This window comes from Diospyros lotus, chromosome 7, assembly GCF_014633365.1.
Source record: "Diospyros lotus cultivar Yz01 chromosome 7, ASM1463336v1, whole genome shotgun sequence".
Lineage (NCBI taxonomy): Eukaryota > Viridiplantae > Streptophyta > Magnoliopsida > Ericales > Ebenaceae > Diospyros > Diospyros lotus.
In genome coordinates this window covers 18716136-18737591 of record NC_068344.1, presented here as the reverse complement: position 1 = coordinate 18737591, position 21456 = coordinate 18716136, and the positions used below count along the sequence as shown (strand labels likewise).

Below are 21456 nucleotides of genomic sequence, written 5' to 3'. Positions count from 1 at the left end.
TCCTGAATTAGAAAAAATTGAAAGATATATTAATACAATAAGTTTGTGAGAGTAATGTAGCTCTATTTTGAGTTGCACATTCTCAAGTCGAAGTTGTTCATCGTAACCCATATTATTGCAGTTTGGGCATATCAATGCTTGTATGGCAACTTGTAGCTGCAAATTCTCATTCTTCAGTCTTTCATTCTCGACTCTTAGCATCAAGTTATCATTCCGATCTTGTTGTGCCTAGCACATGAAAAATTATTAATAAACAATCCAAACTAATTAAGCACAAATTAAAAACCCAATCTAATTGGAAATTGAGATCTTACATATTTAAAAAAATAAAAACCCATTATATAAGATATTGAAATGGCAAGTTATGGATAAAATTAATTCTAAGATGCATGTACCTTCATTTGGGTTCGACGGTTCTGAAACCAAAACTTGACTTGGCTCGGCTTGAGCCCTAACTCTTGGCTCACCCTTTCCCTTTGTTTGTAATTTAGGTGTGAACTCTCCTTAAACAAACTGCGTGCAAGGCATAGGGTTAGGAAAGTGATATCATGTATGCATAATTAAGTTTAGAGAGAGAGAGAGAGAGAGACTCTTCCATCTCTTGAATTTGGCGAGGAGTGTAGCGGTGATAACATTTCTTCTTATGTTGGGGCTTAATGATCATCTCCATCTCGTTTGTTGATTCTCCTTCTGGGGGCTTACTGGAGGAGCCATTCTCCTCCTTCTCTCTAGTTGTCCCTCTACCTACCTCTTCATCATTCTACAACAAGGTTAACCATTTCTTAGATTTATATATATTTGGAGAAAGAAAAAGAGAGAGAAAGGAGAGATGATTAATTAGTTTACATACTGAAATAATTAGAGGAGAAGAAGGATCAAAATTTATGTGAATGTCGCTAAAGTCAGAGCCTTGGCTCGGTAGCAAAACCCCATCTTCTTCAGCGACCATGGATGCAAGAACTTCACAATCTTCATACATTTCTTGAGACTCAGATCGATCATTTCTAGATGAGAAACTAAAGGGAAGATGCATATTTATATAAAAGGAAGATGGGTTGAAATTTAGAGATTAGTAGGTTGGTGGGGGTTGAGTTTACTTCATTAGATGAAACTGAAAGAAAATTGACAAAGATTAAATTGAAGGAAAGAAAAAAACAAAAAATTTGAAGTCATAATAGGTGGAAAACTTAGGAATAAATTAAATAATGGTTTGACTCTCTTCATCTCCCAATGCAAGAAACAACTTAAATAGGGAACACCTCTCTTTTTCTCTCTCCATTTCTGTTCTATGAGTAATTACTTCATTCATTGAAGGGAGTAATTGATGACCATCAAAAGCAGAAAAGGCTATTTTAGCCATATAAGTTTTTACTTTTTGATAAGATTGGGTTATATGATAATTAATTATCAAGTACATTACACTCATCATTCTCACATCCATCAATAAAAGCAAAAGACATTTTTTATGTTTATTAAAATTACAAAAACCTTCATTCTTAGAAATTTGAATAAAAGGACCACTTCACATTGCGTATCTTTTTCTTTCCCATCTTTGTCTCTCCTATCTCTTCCAGAACTTCTTCTCTACATTCTCTCCCTTCTATTCTTCTCTCTCCTCTTATCTTACATAAATATAAAAATGTATTTTTGTTACAAAAATTATATTCTAATTATAAAAATAAATATAAACTAAAAATGTATAAAAATAAATATATTTTCTAATAGGGTAAATATATATATATATAAACTAATGTTTTGTAGAAAAAAAACTACAAAAAAAACCTTTTTAGGTAATCACCATCAAATAAGGTGTCCGCCCACCAACTTCGCAACACCAGCACTGCTGTTGGAATGGTGGAGGGTTCCTAATTAACCTTACATCATGAAACCTTAGATAGAGTTTTGGGTTTAAAGAACCCAAAGAGAAAATGAAAGCAAGAAGGAGATGAAAAGTGAAAGGGAAATGAGTCATCAACAACATCAAAGGAAAATGAGAGAGTTGACCATTTTGGGAAGATTTGTTTAACTTTTCTTTTTTTTTTGGTGACGCAGGTGCCCAAGTTTCTCCTGTCTAGTCCTGGAGAAGATTGGGCTTCCCCCTAGTTCGGTCTCTAGGTAAATCGGATGGGGTCACAAGTGTATACACTCCCAAGCAGAAACGCGGTTAGTCCTTACTAAATGGGGCATTTTTGCCTCCACCAAGAGTTGATCCCCCGCTACTCCCAAGAAAACTTGGGAGTTTTACCACTTGCACCATGCGCTGGAGGCTTAACTTTGATATTTTAACCATATGATGGGGGAGTGTTCAACGATTTTTACCTAACCAAAAACTAAAATGTGGGAGGTTATGTTCAAACCATTGTACTTAGCCAAGACAGTGGGTGGGATCTAACTAGTCCATCAGGCCAAAAACTAAAATGTGAGATTTTTGGTAGGTTAGAAGCTAAAGATCAAACTCCACATGTGATGTGGAGTCATGTGTTGTCTACTTAATTATGTGAGTACTTCATAAACTAAAATATGAGGGATATTCATATGAAAGAGAATTCACACTTGCTATTAGATCCTTTTTAAGGATCACGTTTTCTAGTTGGGAAGTGCAAGATTCAAAAAATTTAGTGGGAGCACCCATTTAGTTTAAAGTCCTTAATTAAATGTTTTTTTTTTTTTTTACCAAAATCCATCTACTAATATATCTATTTATTTTCTATAGATAAAATGGCAGGCAACATGAATCCCTTAATCAGCATTTTGAATACTAATAGGCTTATTGACCCTAATTTCTCCAACTAGTTTTGTAATCTTAAAATCGTTCTCAGTGTGGAAAAGATAGACAATGTCTTGTTCCTTAGTCCTCCTATTTCTATTCCTGATGATGTGACTGATGAGGAGAGGTTTACTAGAGAGAGTTTGAAGGATCATGATTTGAGAGCCCATAACTATATTCTTGCCTCTAAGTCCAATGACTTGCAACAACATTGTGAGAATTTTTCTTGGGTGCAAAATGTGAAATCCCTCACCTTAAGGGCCCCCCCCCCACTGCCCTATGCACGTGGGAGGGGTTACTCACAGTATACGGTGGCCCCCAAGGTAGGAGGCACAGTGCATAGTGCCCACAAGGAGCCACCCCCACAAGAGGATGAAACTCTAATACTGCGGCTACCATGACTCTAACCTGCATCATTGGGTGCAATCTTCTACCCTGTGAACCATCCATGCTACGCCCGTGGGGGCAATATGATACTATAGGGATGATTCAGAATCTAAGGGACCTTTATAAAAGCATAGTCAGGCAGCTCAGTATGAGATATCAAAGAAGTTGTTTTGGGCTCAAATGATGGAAGGGTCGGATGTGGGAGAACATGTCATCAACATGATCAATTGGATCGATCAACTTTATGTATTGGTTTTCCCTATGTATTCTTATCTTAGGATTAATCTGATCTTGTAATCGTTGCTGGATTCATTTTCTTTCTTTATCACTTATTTTTATATGAATAAAATTGCATGTTCTCTCCCCAAGTTGTTAAACATGTTAATGACGGCACAATCACAAATGCAGGATAAAGGCAAAGAATGAGTTCTTATCATCGCCTTATGTTCTTCTCAGAGGAAACCTAAAACTAAGAAGAATAAGAGAAAGGTTCTTAGGGTAAGGAGGGACATGGGAAAGACAAAGTTGAAAGGCAAGGAGGTAATTAGCAAAGGTAATTGATACTTCTACTAGAAGAAAGGTCATTGAAAAAGAAATTGCCCTAAACTATCTTAAAACCTTGAAGGTTAAGCATTAAGAAAGTCAAGGTATTTTATCTTCCTTGTTTGTAATTGAGATTGATCATACGATTGATCAGTACCCTACTTAATGGATCATTGATTTAGGTGCTACTTCTAATATTTGTTTGTCTAAGCAGGATCTCAATTGAAGTAGGACGCTTGGGAAGCATGAAGTGGCTCTGAAGGTTAGAAATGGAGCAATAGTTGTTGCATTAGCCATTAGAACTACTTTTGTACTTTTACCTTCTAGTCATATGTTGTATTTTTATATGACTGTTTACATGTATCAAATCCTATATGGAATGTTTTGTCTATTTGTAAGCTTGTAAAACTGAATTATGAATTCTCTTTTGCCAACAATTTTCTAGAAACACGTGAATGTGAACAAAGTCAGCAAATAATTGCTAACACTAATACCATAGTAATAGAGAAACCTTCTTGAGATAATCATGCTAATCCTACAAAATTGTGGCACCTTCGGCTTGGTCATATTAGTGCGTGTCAATTGACAAAGTTGGTTCAATGTGGATTGATTTCCAATTTGGGTTCAAAACTTGGGCTAACTTGTGAATCCTGTATTCTTGGGAAAATGACTAAGTCGTCTTTTGTTTGACAAGGGAAAAGGGCTACTAAATTATTGGCGTTGGTACATACGGATGTGTGTAGGCCCATAAATGTTATGGATTAGGGTAGTTATGTCTAGTTTGTGACTTTTACTGATAATTTATCTAGGTATTGTTATGGGTACTCTTTGAAGTACAAGTCTAAAGTCTTTGAAAAGTTTAAAGAATTCAAAGTGGAAGTAGAAAACACAAAAATGAAAGAGTATCAAGATTCTTGGATTAGAGAGTACTGAGTTAATTGATTACCTTAAAGAGTGTGGTATTGTTTCACAATTAACTCCTCCGTATACACCATAACTAAATGATGTGCCTAAACATATAAATCGAACCTTGTTAAACATGGTACGTTCTATGATTAGCTACACATATTTGCCTATTTCATCGTGGGGTTATGTCATTCTTATAGCAATTTATCTATAAAATTAAATACCAACTAAATCTGTTTCGACCACACCATATGAGATATGGGTTGGGAGACCACAAAGACTTAAACATGTTGGGATATGGGGTTACCAGTTTATGTTAAAAGGTTGAAAACAGAAAAGTTGGAACCAAGATGTAATACCCAAGATTTTTAAAGTAAAATGTTTGGGGAAAAAGGATATTTCAAGGGATTATGAAAGTTCTGAGATAAAAGTATAATTTCAGAGCTAGTGGCAAAATTGTAACTTTTGAGCCTGGGTAAAAGTGCAATTTCTGAAAAACTCAGGATACAAGTGTAATTTATTAAAATCTTAGGGTATTAACGAAATAAACCCTTTCTCCAGGGGCATAAAGGAAATTTTAGGATGACCGAGGACCAAGTTGCAAGGGGTCTAAGTGCAAAATTTGAAAGGTTTGGGCCAAAGAGCAATAATAGGTGGAAAACTTAGGAAGAAATTAAATGATGGTTTGACTCTCTTCATCTCCCAATGCAAGAAACAACTTAAATAGGGAACACCTCTCTTTTTCTCTCTCTATTTCGGTTCTATGAGTAATTACTTCATTCATTGAAGGGAGTAATTGATAACCATCAAAAGCTTAAAAAAAAAAAAAAAATAATAATAATAATAAAAAAAAGAGTGTGTTCAAGGTTATTCGAATGAAGATTTTTGCATTCGAATGATCATTCTATTCAATGCCCTCTTTGAGAGTGTGCTGCCAGATTCATTCGAATGACACTCATAGTCATTCGAATGAACAAGAAATCCATTCGAATGAAAGTACTGTTGCATTCGAATGAGTGGCTCAAATCCTTCAATAAGCCAAGTTACTGTTTAAAATTCATTCGAATGAATTTTTCCACATTCGAATGAGGCGTCTGGCCCTTTAAAAGCTTTCAGCGAACATTCGCATTCTCTCTCTCTCATTCGAATCCTCTTCTACCGATTGTTCTAAGACCCGAGCTATCATTCGAATTGCTTAACCTCCATTCGAATCTTCTTCTATCATTCGTATAACCCCAGTATCATTCGAATGATGCTCCTATTAACCGCATAACCGTCCCTGAAATCCGAATCGACGCCCCCCCCTTTAAAGATCGAAACCCCTCCTTAAGCGGTGCGATTATTCATTCATCCACCCAAACCCTTCCTATATATCTTGTTACCTTGTTCTAACTACCCTCATTCATCATCCATTTCATCCACTCGAAGATCAATCCGGTTTCGTACAAGGAAGAACAGTCCGCTAGCATTCGAATAGGGGGCCGCTTCATTCGAATATTCTGGGAAGAGAACAGCCGAGAGGTAAGAGTTGTTCCCATTGTTTAAATCCGAATTTAATTGATTGGATGGGGGAGTTGTTGTGAAGAGGGGGTGAAGGAGTTCAGTGTGTCAAAGAGAGGATTGGTAGGGAAGTTGAAAGAAGAAGAAAAGAGAGGAACCAGTTTGTGCCTACCAACTGTTCGATAAAATCCCCGAACCAACTCCCTAGACCAAACACTCCTCAAATCAACATGTCTCCAAAGCAAAAACCCCCCAAGGTCGTAGGAGAAAGCTCTAGGGCCTCGAAGAGGCAGAAAGGAAAAGAACCCGCTACCATCCCAACCATTGATTTGAACCCTCCCTATTCCAATATCAGGTTCATTAGCCCCGCGGCTGAAAAGAACTATGTTGAGGGGTATGCTAAGAGGCCAGTACTTTGTGAGAGGGGAATTATGCTTGAACGATTTGAAGAACCACCATGTGATTTGTTGTCATTGATTACTGCCAAAGGATGGCAAACTTGGGTTAAGTTTCAACACAAGGCCATAGTTCCCTTAGTCAAAGAATTTTACTCAAATATAACCAGTGACAGAGATGACTCGGGGAATAGGTGCTTGATCACTGAAGTGAGAAAGGTGAAAATAGAGTTGAAGCCCTCTGATATTGCTGAAACATTCCAAATTCCAAGAGAGGCATCACCAAGAGACATTGAGGAGGCAAGTGCAGACTTAGGAAAAGAAAACTTGGCTAGGTTGTTGACAGAGGCAGATGATGTTTTGTGGTTAGCTCCTACCCTCCCAAAGAAGAATTTGTCCCCTAAATGCATCATCTTACATAGGCTTCTTTGTTCTCATTTCATGCCCCACGCATTCACTGGCAGTGTCTCGGTTAAGCAAGCCACATTCATGGGAAAGATGATCCTGGGAGTATACATAGACTTGGCCAAGCATATTTTTGATACCATCGACTTAGTGGCCAAGCATGCAAAAGGGGGCGGAGGACTACCCTTTGGAGGGTTGATTACCTATTTTGTACTAAGGCACGGGGTAAAAGAAAAGGCAACTTTTGAAGTCATCAAGCCAATGGAAAGGATCAGCCCAGCATCTACACGAAGGAGCAGTGGGCAGTTAAAGAGGCTTGAAGCAACAACACCTGAGAAGAGAGAGGCATCGGGCAGGCAGGTTGAAGCACAAGAAGAACCAACTCAAGAACTGCCACTACATGAAGATCAGGAAGAGAGACAAGAGGAGGGTCACACTATCAGAGGCTTATATGAGATAGTCAAGGAAATGCACGATAGGCAAGTAAAACATGAAGCCCTAGTAGAGCAATCACTGAAGAAGATCCAAGAGAGACAGGAGGCCATTTATGAAGATCTACATTGGAGGCAGAGAGTCATCTATTCAGGAATAATGACCATGAATGAACGTTACACTGCGATGGACAAGAGAGTAGGTCAGCTTCTGAGCACACCCATAGAAGAGCTTCCACAAAAGTCTTCAAAGGACAAGTTGGCCGATGCTGAGACTTGCATACAGAAGACTATTGACATGTGGCGAGAGGAAGAGGGTGCACCTTCTACATCAGGGGCACAGCCGCAGCCGGAGCATGCAGCACCTTCTCACCCTACCATTCCATCTTCTACCTCTATTCCTCCTACTGATCCTTCATCTAAGACCCCCTCTGGAAACTCCACTGAGGAGAACTCTACTTCTGACGATGCCACGGATGGCACTGAGTAGTCATAGGATTTGATGCTTCATATTTAATTTCTGTACCTATGAACTACAAAGTTTAATCACATTTTCATTTGTCAATAAAAATGACTTTGCTTACTCTATGCTTCAGATTATTGTGCTCGATGCTTTAGATTCACAACTGGTTACTTGAATGATAATCTTTTATTTGAGAACAGAACTGTATGAGCTTTAGAACCAGGACCAGGACTACTTAGGGTGCTTTATTTCTGTTCATTTGTTTGAATGGCATACAAAACATGTGAAATAATCAGCAAATTGCCCAAATTCTCAAATTAAGAGGAGATTTGTTACCAAAGTAAGTGTTAGAGCTTCATGACATTTTATTCTGAGTGAAATAACATCTATTCATGCAATAAAATATTTTGTTGATTCTCTTGTCTTTCAATAGCTTCAAAACAACATTTTGCCTTGAGTGTCTTTAATGATCGCGGCTAATTTTAACTGACTCTAAGCTTGAAACCAGTTGAATGAATAAGGCTGATTTATGAAATATCATAGAGGGATCATTTTCCTACTACTTGAGCCAATCAACCTATTGTTTTGATCAGTTTCCACTTATAGCCCATTAAAACTCTTCATGGCCAGTGGCATCATTCCCTCTGTCCAGGTCATAGCCTTGACATTTTCTTATCCATTGATTAGGTCTCGGGAATTACTCACTAGTTTACCAAAAAAAAAAAAAAAAAAAAAAAAAAGAGAAAAATCGTCTGGGAATCTGACGTTAAAAGACCACTTTACCATTTAAGATAAATGGTTGTCTCTAGGTCTGGGACATTAAAAACACCCCCCATAGCCATTGAGGGTGAAGCAATGGAAGCTTGTTCACTATCAGTTGGAATAGCAGTTAGATTCAGGTTCAGATACGACCAACTGGATTTAGGTGCCCTGATATGATTTCAGCTATTGATGCATGAATGCATCACATGTGCAGTTTATTTTCTCTGATACCAAAAAAAAAAAAAAAAAAAAAAAAAAAAAAAAATCTTCAGTTCTTAGTAGAAAATTCCCGAGACCTAATAACTCTTTTGATTTCCATCATCCCCTTTGCTATACCACATTACCATATGGCCCCATTTCTTCCCAGAAAGATCCCTCTTTGTTTTATCAATCATGCAATTTCAGGATATAATTTCAAGAGTAAGGAGACTTGGTTAATTTTAAATGCTATTCATTGAGATGCTATTCTAATCATGAAGCTATGTCAGGTCCTTTCCTTCCTTAATAGCATTTTTGATGATTGATGATACCTCTTCGAACTTGATTTACATCCACTCCAAATTGAGGTACATCCTTGAGAGCAACTTTGAGTGAACATTTTATTGAAGAGAAACATATCCAGTGAAACTTGCAATCAAAGCTTAGAGAATTGAATGCAATATGCTGATTGATTTAACTTAATATGCCTGAGACAAAAGTTCAAATAATAAACATTCCTTTGATTGTCCGAAGTCCCTATGCTACTGACCATACATTTTTGCTTCACATACGAGATTTGCACTATCAATGAATTTGTGAATGTTGAAGCATTCGTGCATTTAATTTGATTGCTAAGGGACTAGCAATGTTTAAGTTGGGGGGTGTGATTGATGCTAAAAAAATGCAATATTTGTTATGTTTTTATTACCTCCTAATCCATTTGATCGACTTAAAATCTCCAGAATTGCTTGTTGCAGCCCAAAAGAAGGAAAAGAGATGAAAGAATGACTCATACTCTCCAAAAGCATGATTGAAAGAGGAATAAAAAGTCAAGAAATAAAGGTGTCCTAATGAAAGTCAAAGCCATTCGAATGAGTCTTCAAAGGTATTCAAATATGAAGCAAAACAGAAGAGAGCTACTCAAACATTCGAATAAATTATTCAGACATTCGAATATGCAAGATATCGGGTATGTATTCAAATGAGCTTGGCCTAATTCGAATAAGAAGTAACAAAAATCAAGATCTCCAGATAAGATTGTGCATATTCGAATGAAATCCAAGTCATTCGAATGAGCCGAGCATGAGGAGAAATTCGGATGAGCACATCGTTTGGAAGCAGTGAAGACATATTCGAATGAAATCCAAGTCATTCGAATGAAGTTGAAGAAGAAAGGAAATCTATTCGAATGAAGGCTGAGTAATTCGAATGAGAAGCAACCCAAGGAACTCCATATTCGAATGCTCTCCAGGTCATCCGAATGCAATGAAGAAGTCAAGAGAAAAATTAGAAATTCATTCGAATAAAAGTACTGTTGCATTCGAATGACCGAGAAAATCGCCGTGTAAGGAACAGTAAAGCATGAAATTCATTCGAATAGGACTAAAATTCATTCGAATGAGCCGATCAGCCAAAAGAAACTCAGCAAGCATTCGAATGTCTCTGCTAGTCATTCGAATGAGCAGCTGAACAAAAATTCTGACATGCGCAAATACACGCGGTGGCTTTAAGGTAAATTCAATCAACTTTTTGAACAACTTTTCGACAAATGGTCCCCACTTCCATGCGCCATAAGCTTAAAAAGGGACCAACATTCTTTGGAATCAGAGGTTGGCGAGTGCAGAAGATACTAAGAAAAACAATACAAGAAAGAAGAAGATCATTTTGAAAGTAGAGATTTTTCCTTTCCTTTTGTCTGTTTCTCCTATTTTTGTTCTTGTTTGTATTTCTTTCTTTGCGAATAGCGCTTCAGTTACACTAGTTGTTCTTGCTAATTCTGAGCTCTGTATTACAAGTCCATTTTAATTTCTGCTTCAAGTTGTAGTTCGTTTCAGTAATCAATACAGTAGTAGTTTACCAAGTTCTTATCTGTTGTCTCAATTTATTTTCTTTGCGAATCTCGTATTCATCTGGAGAGATTAGTTGTAGTCGTGCACTTCCTATGAAGATGTGTGGCTAATTCGATTCTTGGGTTAAGGCAAAGATGGTGCCCAAAGCCACTGATGAATCAATATAACAGAACTCCATATGTCAAAGTAACAAAAGCAAAAGCAGTTTGGGAAATATTGTTAATGAAAACCTCAGGCTTGGATTGGTTCGTACGCCTAACTTAGAGTCTCCATGCCATGTATGGAGGCTGCTTGACCTGGAAACGTTCTCATACCCAAGCCTCGAGCAATTATTTTGTCAAAACATTATTTATACACTGATTTATGATAGCTTCTTACCATAGAGTCTCCATGTCATGTATGGAGGTTGCTTGAACAAAGAGTTATCATCATCTCAGTAGTACATTTAATGGTTGAAAACCCAAGCTATTTGAGCTTCTAGTTACATCACAGAAAACTATATGGTGAATCAGTTGGGTTTGGCACCAGATTTGTCTTGACCCAAGATCTCTCCATTTCCAGATTACAGTTATATCACATTTAGTTTGATCTCATTTCATTATTCCGTTAATCAAAAGAACTGGTGTGGTTATCTCATTCCATGAGTAATCTCCCTGTGAGTCGACCCGGTCTTGCCCAAAAAAATTACATATAAATTTTCTGCTACAATCACACTCGTGCACTGGCGAGTCTAAACGCCTCATCCTATCTGTAAACATAATTAGTTGCTAAATCAGCTGAATTAGTGAAAGAAAAATACAAAAAGTGACAAATGCAGGGTGAGTGATGCAGCAAAATTGGCTGCGCTTAACCTTGTGCATTTATTTCAAACAAACATATACAAAATAAACAAAGAAGAAACAAGCATGCAGGCACAAGGCGTTTATACTCGCCAGTGTATGAGTGTGCGCTGTAGCACAATTTAATTTTCTGGGAAAGTCCAGGTCGAATCACTGGGAGATCAAAATAGAAATGAAATGCGGCGAAAGATTTGTATGCGCTGAATGAGTTTGTCAGACCAATTCAGCTAAATGATTTGTTTTTTAAGATTTAAAAATAAGATGTTTGTGTATGGAAGGTAATCTTGGGACAAAGCAATTTATGTGCCAGCCCACTGATTTACCAAAGAGATATCAAAATACTTAACATTAACTGATTTAAATTGAGGTTATGCAGTTAACTGTATCCCAAGATGATAATAGTTCTAAGTTAAGCACTCTCCATACATGGCATGAGAGAGTCTGGATTAAGTAACTATCATAAATTGAAATACAGATTAACATACATTTGAGATCCGATAAGTAACCACAACTCAAGGTCATGGTAGTTCTAGGTTAAGCACTCTCCATACATGGCATGAGAGAGTCTAAATTAAGAAACCACCATAAATTGGATTGCAGATTAATCATTCCAGCTTGAGTATGAAACCATTTCCAGTTTAAGTAACCTCCATACATGGCATGGAGACTCTAAGTTAGGCTTATGTTTCAACTCAACCCAAAGATTCAATACACACACATTTCTCAATTCAAATAAGCATTCTGTTAATTCAATCGGAGTTTAGCTCTCTTGGGCAAACAGTGGCACTGGACACATTCCTTGCCTTGGCCCAAGCTTAAACTTAGCCACACACCTCCAACTAAAAATTAAAGAGACAGGAAGTAAAATGCTAGAATGTAATACAGAAACGTAAATAAACAGTTAAAGAACATTACAGAATGTAAACAAGCATGAAAAGAAATTGCAGAATGTAAGTAACTGAAAATGAAGAACACTGTATTGATGAAACAAAGTAAATGAACAACACTATTGGAATGAAAGAAAAGAAAAAAAAAATAGAACGTAAACAATGCTCTCTTCCCCTTATTCTTGCAGAAATGGCGGATGGGGTCTCCCTTTGTGCTGAAGTCGACGATGAATATATATATGTACATATTCTGCAAATGGCCCTGGTCAAAGAAGAAATTACATCGCGTGCCACCATGGTCATTTGTGCATGCTCTGACAGAAGATCACATGGTGAAGCTGCTGTGCGCCTGCTGATTTCACGAGCTGGGCTTCAGTTTCGCTTTCAATGTGCACATGCGTGGGTCCCAGTTTGGACTTCTTAATTTAATCTCCAAGTTAAATTGCAATTAGTCTTACTTCACGTCCACTGGTTCACGCTACATACAAAGAATATATGTTATTGATATATTATATATTATATATATGTATGTCACGCATGAATATAGAATATATATATGTATTATATTTATATATTATATATTATATATCATATATTATATTATATTATATTATATTTATTTTATTTTTACTATTTTTTTATATTAATTTTTTAAACCTGCATATAACCACAAATTGAATATAAATATTCAATTAAAACCAATGTTAAGATTAAACTAGGGGTATAAATATAGCAAATTTTTGGCATTTTTGAGCATTAATCAAAGGCTATTTTAACCATATAAGTTTTTACTTTTTGATAAGATTGGGCTACATGATAATTAATTATCAAGTGCATTACACTCATCATTCTCACATCCATCAAGAAAAGCAAAAGACACTTTTTATGTTTATTAAAATTACAAAAACCTCCCTTCTTAGAAATTTAAATAAAAGGACCACTCTACATTGGGTTATCTTTTCCTTTCCTTTCTTCATCTCTCCTATCTCTTCTAGAACTTCTTCTCTGCATTCTCTCCCTTCTGTTCTTCTCTCTCCTCATATCTTACATAAATATAAAAATGTATTTTTGTTACAAAAATTATATTCTAATTATGAAAATAAATATAAACTAAAAATGTATAAAAATAAATATATTTTCCAATATGGTAAATATATATAAATATAAACTAATGTTTTTTAGAAAAAAAAAACTACAAAAAAAAAAAACCTTTTTAGGCAATCACCATCATAAAAAATACGGTGTCCGCCCACCAACTTTGCAACACCAGCACTGCTGTTGGAATGGTGGAGGGTTCCTTATTAACTATCATGAAACCCTAGATAGAGTTCTGGGTTTAGAGAACCCAAAGAGAAAAGGAAAGCAAGAAGAAGATGGAAAGGGAAAGAGAGATGAGTAATCAACATCATCAAAGGAAGAGGAGAGAGTTAACCATTTTGGGAAGATTTGTTTAACTCTCCTTTTTTTTTTTGATGACTCAGGTGTCCGAATTTCACCTGCTTAGTCCTGGAGAAGACTAGCCTTCCCCCTTGGTTCGACCTCCAAGTAAATTGGATGCGGTCGCAAGCTTATACACTTGCAAGCAAACACACAGTCAGTCCCTACTAAATGGGGCATTTCTGCCTCCACCAATAGTTGATCCCCTGCCACTCCCAAGAAAACTTGAGAGTTTTACCACTTACGTCATGCCCTAGGGGCTTAACTTTCCAATTTTAATCATATGATGGGGTGGTCTTTAATGATTTTCACCTAACAAAAAACTAAAATATGGGTGGATTATGTTCAAACCATTGCACTTAGCCAAGACAGTGGGTGGGATCTAACTAGTTCATCAGGTCAAAAACTAAAATGTGAGATTTATGGTTGGTTAGAAGCTAAAGATCGAGCTCCACATGTGATGTGGGGTCAAGTGTTGCCTACTCAATTATGTGAGTACTTCAAAAACTAAAATATGAGGGATATTCATATGAAAGAGAATTCACACCTGCTATTGGATCATTCTGAAGGATCACGTTTTCTGGTTAGGAAGTGCAGATTCAAAAAATTTAGTGAGAGCATCCATTTAGTTTAAAGTCCTTAATTAAATGATTTTTTACAAAGATCCATCTACTAATATATCTATTTATTTTCTACAGATAAAATGACAGATAACATGAATCCCTTAACCCGTATTTTGGATACTAATAGGCTTACTGACTCTAATATCTCCAACTAGTTTTATAATCCTAAAATTGTTCTTAGTATGGAAAGGATAGATGATGTCTTATTCCTTAGTCCTTCTATTTTTATTCCCGATGATGTGACTGATGAGGAGAGGTTTACTTGAGAGAGTTTGAAGAATCAAGACTTGAGAGCCCATAACTATATTCTTGCCTTTATGTCTAATGACTTGCAGCGACATAATGAAAATTTTCCTAATACTACAAGGATGATTGAGAATCTAAGGGACCTTTATGGCAGCATAGTTAAACAGCTCGATATGAGATATCGAAAAAGCTATTTTGGGCTCAAATGATGGAAGGGTTGGATGTGGGAGAACATGTCATCAACATGATCAATTGAATCGGTCAACTTAATGTACTGGATTTCCCCATGGATCCTCATCTTAGGATTAATCTGATGTTGCAATCGTTGTCGGACTCATTTTCTTTCTTTGTCATTTATTTTTATATGAATAAAATTGCATGTTCTCTCCCCAAGTTAATAAACAATTTAACGACAACACAATCAGAAATGCAGGGTAAAGGTAAATAAAGAGTTCTTATTGTCATCTCGTGTTCTTCTCAGAGGAAACCTAAAATTAGGAAGAGGAAAATAAAGGTTCTTAGGGCAAGGAGGGACATAGGAAAGACAGAGTTGAAAGGAAATGAGGTAGTTGGCAAAGATAATTGTTACTTCTACCAAAAGAAAGGTCATTGGAAAAGAAATTGCCCTAACTATCTTAGAACCTTGAAGGTCATGCATCAAGAAAGTTAAGGTATTTCTTCTTCCTTGTTTATAATTGAGATTGATCTTATGGTTGATCAGTACCTTGCTTCATGGATCATTGATTCAGGTGCTACTTCTCATATTTGTTTGTCTGCATAGGATCTCAATTAAAGTAGGAAGCTTGGGAAGTGTGAAGTGGTTCTGAAGGTTGGAAATAGAGCAATAGTTGTTGCATTAGCCATTGGAACTACTTTTGTACTTTTACCTTCTGGTCACGTGTTGTATTTATATGACTGTTTACATGTATCGAATCCTATAAGGAATGTTTTATCTATTTGTAAGCTTGTACGATAAAATTATGAATTCTCTTTTAGCGAAAATTGTTGTTACATTTATTATGGTAATGAGTGTGTGGGTAAGGATGTAATGGTAAATGTTTGTATTTTCTAGAAACACGTGAATGTGAACAAAGTCAGCAAATAGTTGCTAACGCTAACACCACAGTAATAGAGAAACCTTATTGAGATAATCATGTTAATCCTATACAATTGTGGCACTTTCGGCTTGGTCATATTAGTGAGAGTCGATTGACAAAGTTGGTTCAATGTGGATTAATTTCAATTTGGGTTTAGAACTTGGGCTTGTGAATCTTATATTCTTGGGAAAATGACTAGGCTATCTTTTGTTTGATAAGGGGAAAGGGCTACTAAATTGTTAGGGTTGGTACATATGGATGTATGTGGTCCCATAAATGTTATAGATTAGGGTAGTTATGTCTAATTTGTGACTTTTACTAATGATTTATCTAGGTATTGTTACGTGTACTTTTTGAAGTACAAATCTGAAGTCTTTGAAAAGTTCAAAGAATTCAAAGTGGAAGTAGAATCTAAAAAGGAAAAAGTATCAAGATTCTTTGATTAGATCAAGGAGGTGAATACTTGAGTATTGAGTTGGTTGATTATCTTAAGGAGTGTGGTATTGAATTCTCATTCATCCTGTATCTTTTTGTATTTTTAAATCAATGTACTTTAAATTTAATTCACTTGTGTGTTATGAGAGCTCACTGTAATTTGTGAGGGTGCGTAACTTTCTTTAGGAATTGTTCTTGATTGCAAGAGAGTTGTAATTCAAAGTTATACCTTGTATACAAAAGCTAGGGTTTATATCTTCATAGTTAAACTTTCAAGTTTTTGCTTGAAGAGAGAAAATGTAAGCTCTTATAGTTAAACCTCTAAAATTTTTTATGTTTAGTAGTTATGCTTCCTTGTTCTCTACTTAATGATTTCATAATTAAATCACTCTCAAATCAAACTAACTAAAACCAAAAATTTTTGGGAAAAATCCTTAAATTTTCACTAAATCCAATTCAACCACCTCTTGGGTATTTTCATAGGCAATAAAAACCAAGTTGATCACTTGAAGCAACTAAACAACTTCAGTTTCAACTCTTCTAACCACACAACATATTAGTGATGTGCCCTAATGCTAGATTTAGATGATGTCTAGCACGTGTTTGTAATTAAATACATTAAATGTTTCTTTGTATATTATATTAATAAAAGGTATGTTTATCATCATTCATTAAAATCTCTAGTTCGTTATATGAATGAGTCCCTGGATTTTTTTGTTTAAGAGTCTTATTCTTAAGATGTAAAGAATATGTGATTTCGTAGATATTCCTAGTACTTGGATTAATCGGATGGGGACTCTGATTGATCGATTATGGATTAGCATGATTTTTACTTGCTTGATTAGTATGAGATACTAATGGTTAAGGGTGGTAAGTCACATACTATATGACATGGGGATGTCTCTAATAAACTTATGGGTGGTTATTGGAGAATAATGCACTGAATGTGACACTAATAACTAATCATATAGCATTGTGGATAATGATCTTGTCATCGAGTTGCGATTGTATAAGTGATTCTTAGACTTGAACTGACATGTTTGTCTTGTGTATTAGTGTGCGGGATTTGTTAATGCACTGAACCATCCAATTATGAGGTGGGGAAGTTCATCTACGTGGTTCTGCATTGCTGGTGCATAGAGGTAGGTGTTTAGGGATATGATCTGTCACCCTCATTGTCATTGCTGAGGAGAACATACTATGTGTTCTACTGTTAGTGTGACGAGAAATTCCTTAGCCAAGATAGTATGATTAATTAGGAAAGTGTTTCTTAAGGTGTCATCTAGTCATACTAATAAGATCTTACATGTAATACCCAAGAAATTGGGATTATTAGAGAATAAGCGTTTTATTAAGAAAATGAAATTTCGAGGAAGATTGGTATCTAAATAGGCCAAAAAAATTGACCGAATCGACTCTAAGGAGTACCCTGAAGCTGAGATGCCAAAGAAAAATGATGTGACCTTAATGAGTATCCCGACATAGGATTTATGGTATCGAAAGAAACCGGATCGGAAACGATTTTTGGTATAGCTAAAATGCAGCTGCCATTTAGGTTGCAAAATTGAATTGTCATAGGTGATTTTCGAGAAATCAACGGAAGCTTGAGAGGGCTTCATTTTTTCATAAATAACAACCCTTCAAGGGTTTCAAGAAGAAACGAAAGGGTTTAGGGCCAAAACGAAGATTCGGGCCTAAGTATAGTTTTCTAAAATTGCCAAAGAGAGGTCAAAACGATGTTTTTTTGGAATCCTCAGGGGTCAAATTGATGTTTTAGGACTTGAGGGTCCTGAAAACAATTATGGAAAGTTATGGGCTAAGTGAAAAGGGTAAAAAAGGTAAAGGCCAAAAGTTAAGGGGCCAAAGTGCAAAAAGCCAAAAGTTTGGCCAATGACCAGCACATGGCCGGTCAACCATGACTGCTACGCTACCCTGGACATTTATTTATCAAAACTACAACCAAATTCATTAGACGTCAATCCTCTTATTAAAGCAGGTGTAGGGCGATTATACTCGCCAGTGTGCAAGTGTGCGTGCAGTACAAATTTAAATTTATATTTCGGTGAGTCCGAGTCGATTCACTGGGAGATTATTTATGGATGAAAACAAAGATCACAAAATATTTGAGTTTAGGAGGTGATTAAGATGATTTAAAGGTAAGAATTAAAACTAAACTAATACTGAATTTAAGTAGCTTGGGTCAAGACAATTTCAGTGCCAAAACCAATTAATTCCCGATTTAATAGAAAAGATCAGTAATATTCATCTGATTTGAGTTTTGCAGATCTGTCAGTAATTTTAGTTCAAGATAATGGTAATTCTTGTTTAAGCAATCTCCATATATGGCATGAAAATTCTAAGTTAAGCAATTACCATAAATTGAATTATATTCCACAGACAGATTTTATAGATACAGATTAATCATTTGGGTTTGGGTATGAAAACATTTCTATGTCTAGCAATCTTTATATGTGGCATGAAAATTCTAAGTTAGCCTTATGCTCCAATCCAAACTCAAAGATACACCATACGCACACTACTCGAATTAAATCAGATTAATATTACACATTTGAAGTGCAGCTTTCTTTGGGAATCATTGGAGTTGGACACTGTCCTTGCTTTAACCCAAGATTGGATTTAGCTACTCATCTTCATTTGAAAATAAATTGGCAGGAATTTAAATGACAGTATTTAAAAAATAATTTTTTAACCGACCATATAGGCGGTATATAATTGAAAGACAATAATTGAAAGACAATTTTTAACCGACCATATAGGCGGTACATAATTGAAAGACAATTTTTTAACCGACCATATAGGTGGTATATAATTGAAAGACAATATTTAAAGACAATATTCAACCGACCATATAGGCGGTGTATAATTAAAAAGACAATATGAATAACATAATACAACTATGGGGAAACAAAAGTTGAAGATTTGAGAGAGAAATTCTAAGAACAAGACTATATAGAAACTAAAGTGAAAAATTTGAGAGAGGAATCCTAAGAACACAACTATACTTTCATTATAAGAAAATTCAATTGTTACAAATGCACCCCACGTGCTCTATTTATAGGCTAAAAGATGCAATAGAGACCACTCAATTATATAATTTAATAATACAAAATATCTAAAGAAAAACAAAATAACTAATTTAAAAATACAAAGATAAATAAAATATCTAATTACTTAAAAAGTTCGGGCCAAAGTGTAGTTCTTGAAACTTCGTGACTTGATGTAAGCGATGACATCATTCCAACCCATGATGTAAGCGATGATGTCATTCCAACCAATGATGTAAGCAATGATGTCATTCCAACCCATGATGTAAGCGATGGTATCATCAATTTGTGGGACTTGGGCTTTTCTTATTTTTGGGCTTGGGCCTTCCTTGTGTTGGGCTTAGGGCTGGGCCTTTCCTGTTTTGGGCTTGGGCTTGGGCCTTTCTTGTTTTGGGCTTGGGCCTGGGCATTTCTTGTTTTGGACTTAGGCCTAGCCCTTTCTTATGTTGGGCTTGGAATCCATAATATTATATTATTATATATTATATTTATTTTTATATTATATATATATTTTTATATTAATATTTTTAAACATGCACAAAATCATAAAATACATAATAATATTCAATTTAAACCATTTTAAGATCAAAATAAGGGTAAATTATAACAAAATTGATCACTAATCACACCCCCCAACTTAAACATTGCTAGTCCCATAGCAATTAGACTTTACACTAGCCAATATTTATTCACAACAATCGCATGAATATAAAAATTTCAAATTCGAAACTGAAATACATAGAACAGAACAAGCTATCTGTCATAAAGTCGAATATTCTAAATCAGATTTCGGTGAAAGGTCATACAATCTTAGGAACGACAATTAGGATGACCATCATTCTACCTTACTCCCTCGAAGTTTCGACTTCAAATCTTACTATAGATTTTTCCTCCAATAAAAAAAATGATTCCTCAGGTGTACATACAAGGGGGTGCATCGTTTTAAGAGTATATGCAAAACAAGTTCAAACTCTGTGTCATCCCAAATACAAAGAATGTATTTTCATGAAAGAATAGGGAATTTGACATAACTTCATGTCTGGAATAATGCCATAGATAAATAACTTCTGAATTTAAACAGAATTCCTTACTCCTAATTCAAATCCTAGGATCACATGATTTATAGCATCAAGAGAGACCAGACTGGATTGTAATAGGGCTATGAGGTTAATACGGGTTGTCAAAGAAAATGATAAAGTGTGCAAAGGGTGTGTCGGGATTTTTTTTCTCTCTTTTTTTTTTTTAACACTAATATCAAATTGGACATATTGTTTTCTTTAGCATTTATTTTGAAACACTCGTGCTGAAAAGCTAAGAGAACTTCCATTTTTTTTTCATTTCTTTTTTTGCTTTTTTTTGTTTTAATATGAAAGTACTGAGATAGACTGATTCCTAAAAACACACCAGGTTGGACAAACTTCATATGGTTATAGGTTAGACGAGGGTAATGAAAGGAATTATGCTAAGAACAGCTCAAATGGGCTAGCAAGGGGGTTAATGTAAAGAAAGAAAAAGGTTAATAGGCCCAAATTGAAAGAAATTGATCCCCCATCATGCTTCTACAAAACGATATTACTCAGTCAACTAATTCAGAGTTTGAAACCAGCCAAATTCATCCGCTATCATACTAGACATTCAAAGCAAATTGATGTTTTGAAGCTATTGAAAATATGAGATCAACAATAAAGTACATTTAGAATAAGTGTTATTTCACTCAGAATTAATGATTATTAGGCTCAAACACTCACTCGAGTAATGGTCTCCACTTCTGTTGAGGGATCATGCAGTGTGCTAATTAACTAATTACTATTGCCTTTGACTTTATGACCGACAAACCAATTTCTAATTATTGAACACCCGATGCATGCAAATCACTTATTCTAATCCCATACATCTACGTTTTCAAATAAGAAATTAACTCATTCATGATTCATACTGCAAATTGAACTGGCTATCAGTATATAACTCCAAAGCTTTAGGGATAACATTATTTAAAGCACACACATTTTTTTTTAATTTTTAATAGGAGTAGATAAAAGTAAATAATTCACACAAAACTACAAGCATGCAGTTACAAATTCATAGTTAAACATGGACTAGATAGTTCATAAATATACCTTACTCCCTCCAACTTGAATTGCAGTAATAAAATAGGGTTGTTAGAAATACCTGTAACTTCACGAGTCTGTAAGTTTATTGTAAACTGCTAAATCTTCAACA

The 21456-nt window shown here is 35.5% G+C and overlaps 2 protein-coding genes across 2 annotated transcripts in view; one reads left to right on the top strand and one right to left on the bottom strand.

The window, feature by feature from the left end:
- The window catches only part of LOC127806114 (uncharacterized), a 137824-nt gene that overhangs the window by 81115 nt on the left and 35253 nt on the right, over positions 1-21456 (top strand). The gene's annotated exons all lie outside the window — the stretch shown is intronic.
- Positions 1-21456, bottom strand: part of LOC127805592 (homeobox-leucine zipper protein HDG5-like) — a 30106-nt gene that overhangs the window by 3592 nt on the left and 5058 nt on the right. The window contains exons 2-3 of the mRNA XM_052342344.1: positions 3071-3218; positions 79-228 (exon numbers count right to left, since the gene is read on the bottom strand). Of these exons, the coding sequence (XP_052198304.1) occupies positions 79-228; positions 3071-3218 (298 nt within the window). The remainder of the gene's footprint in view (positions 1-78; positions 229-3070; positions 3219-21456) is intronic.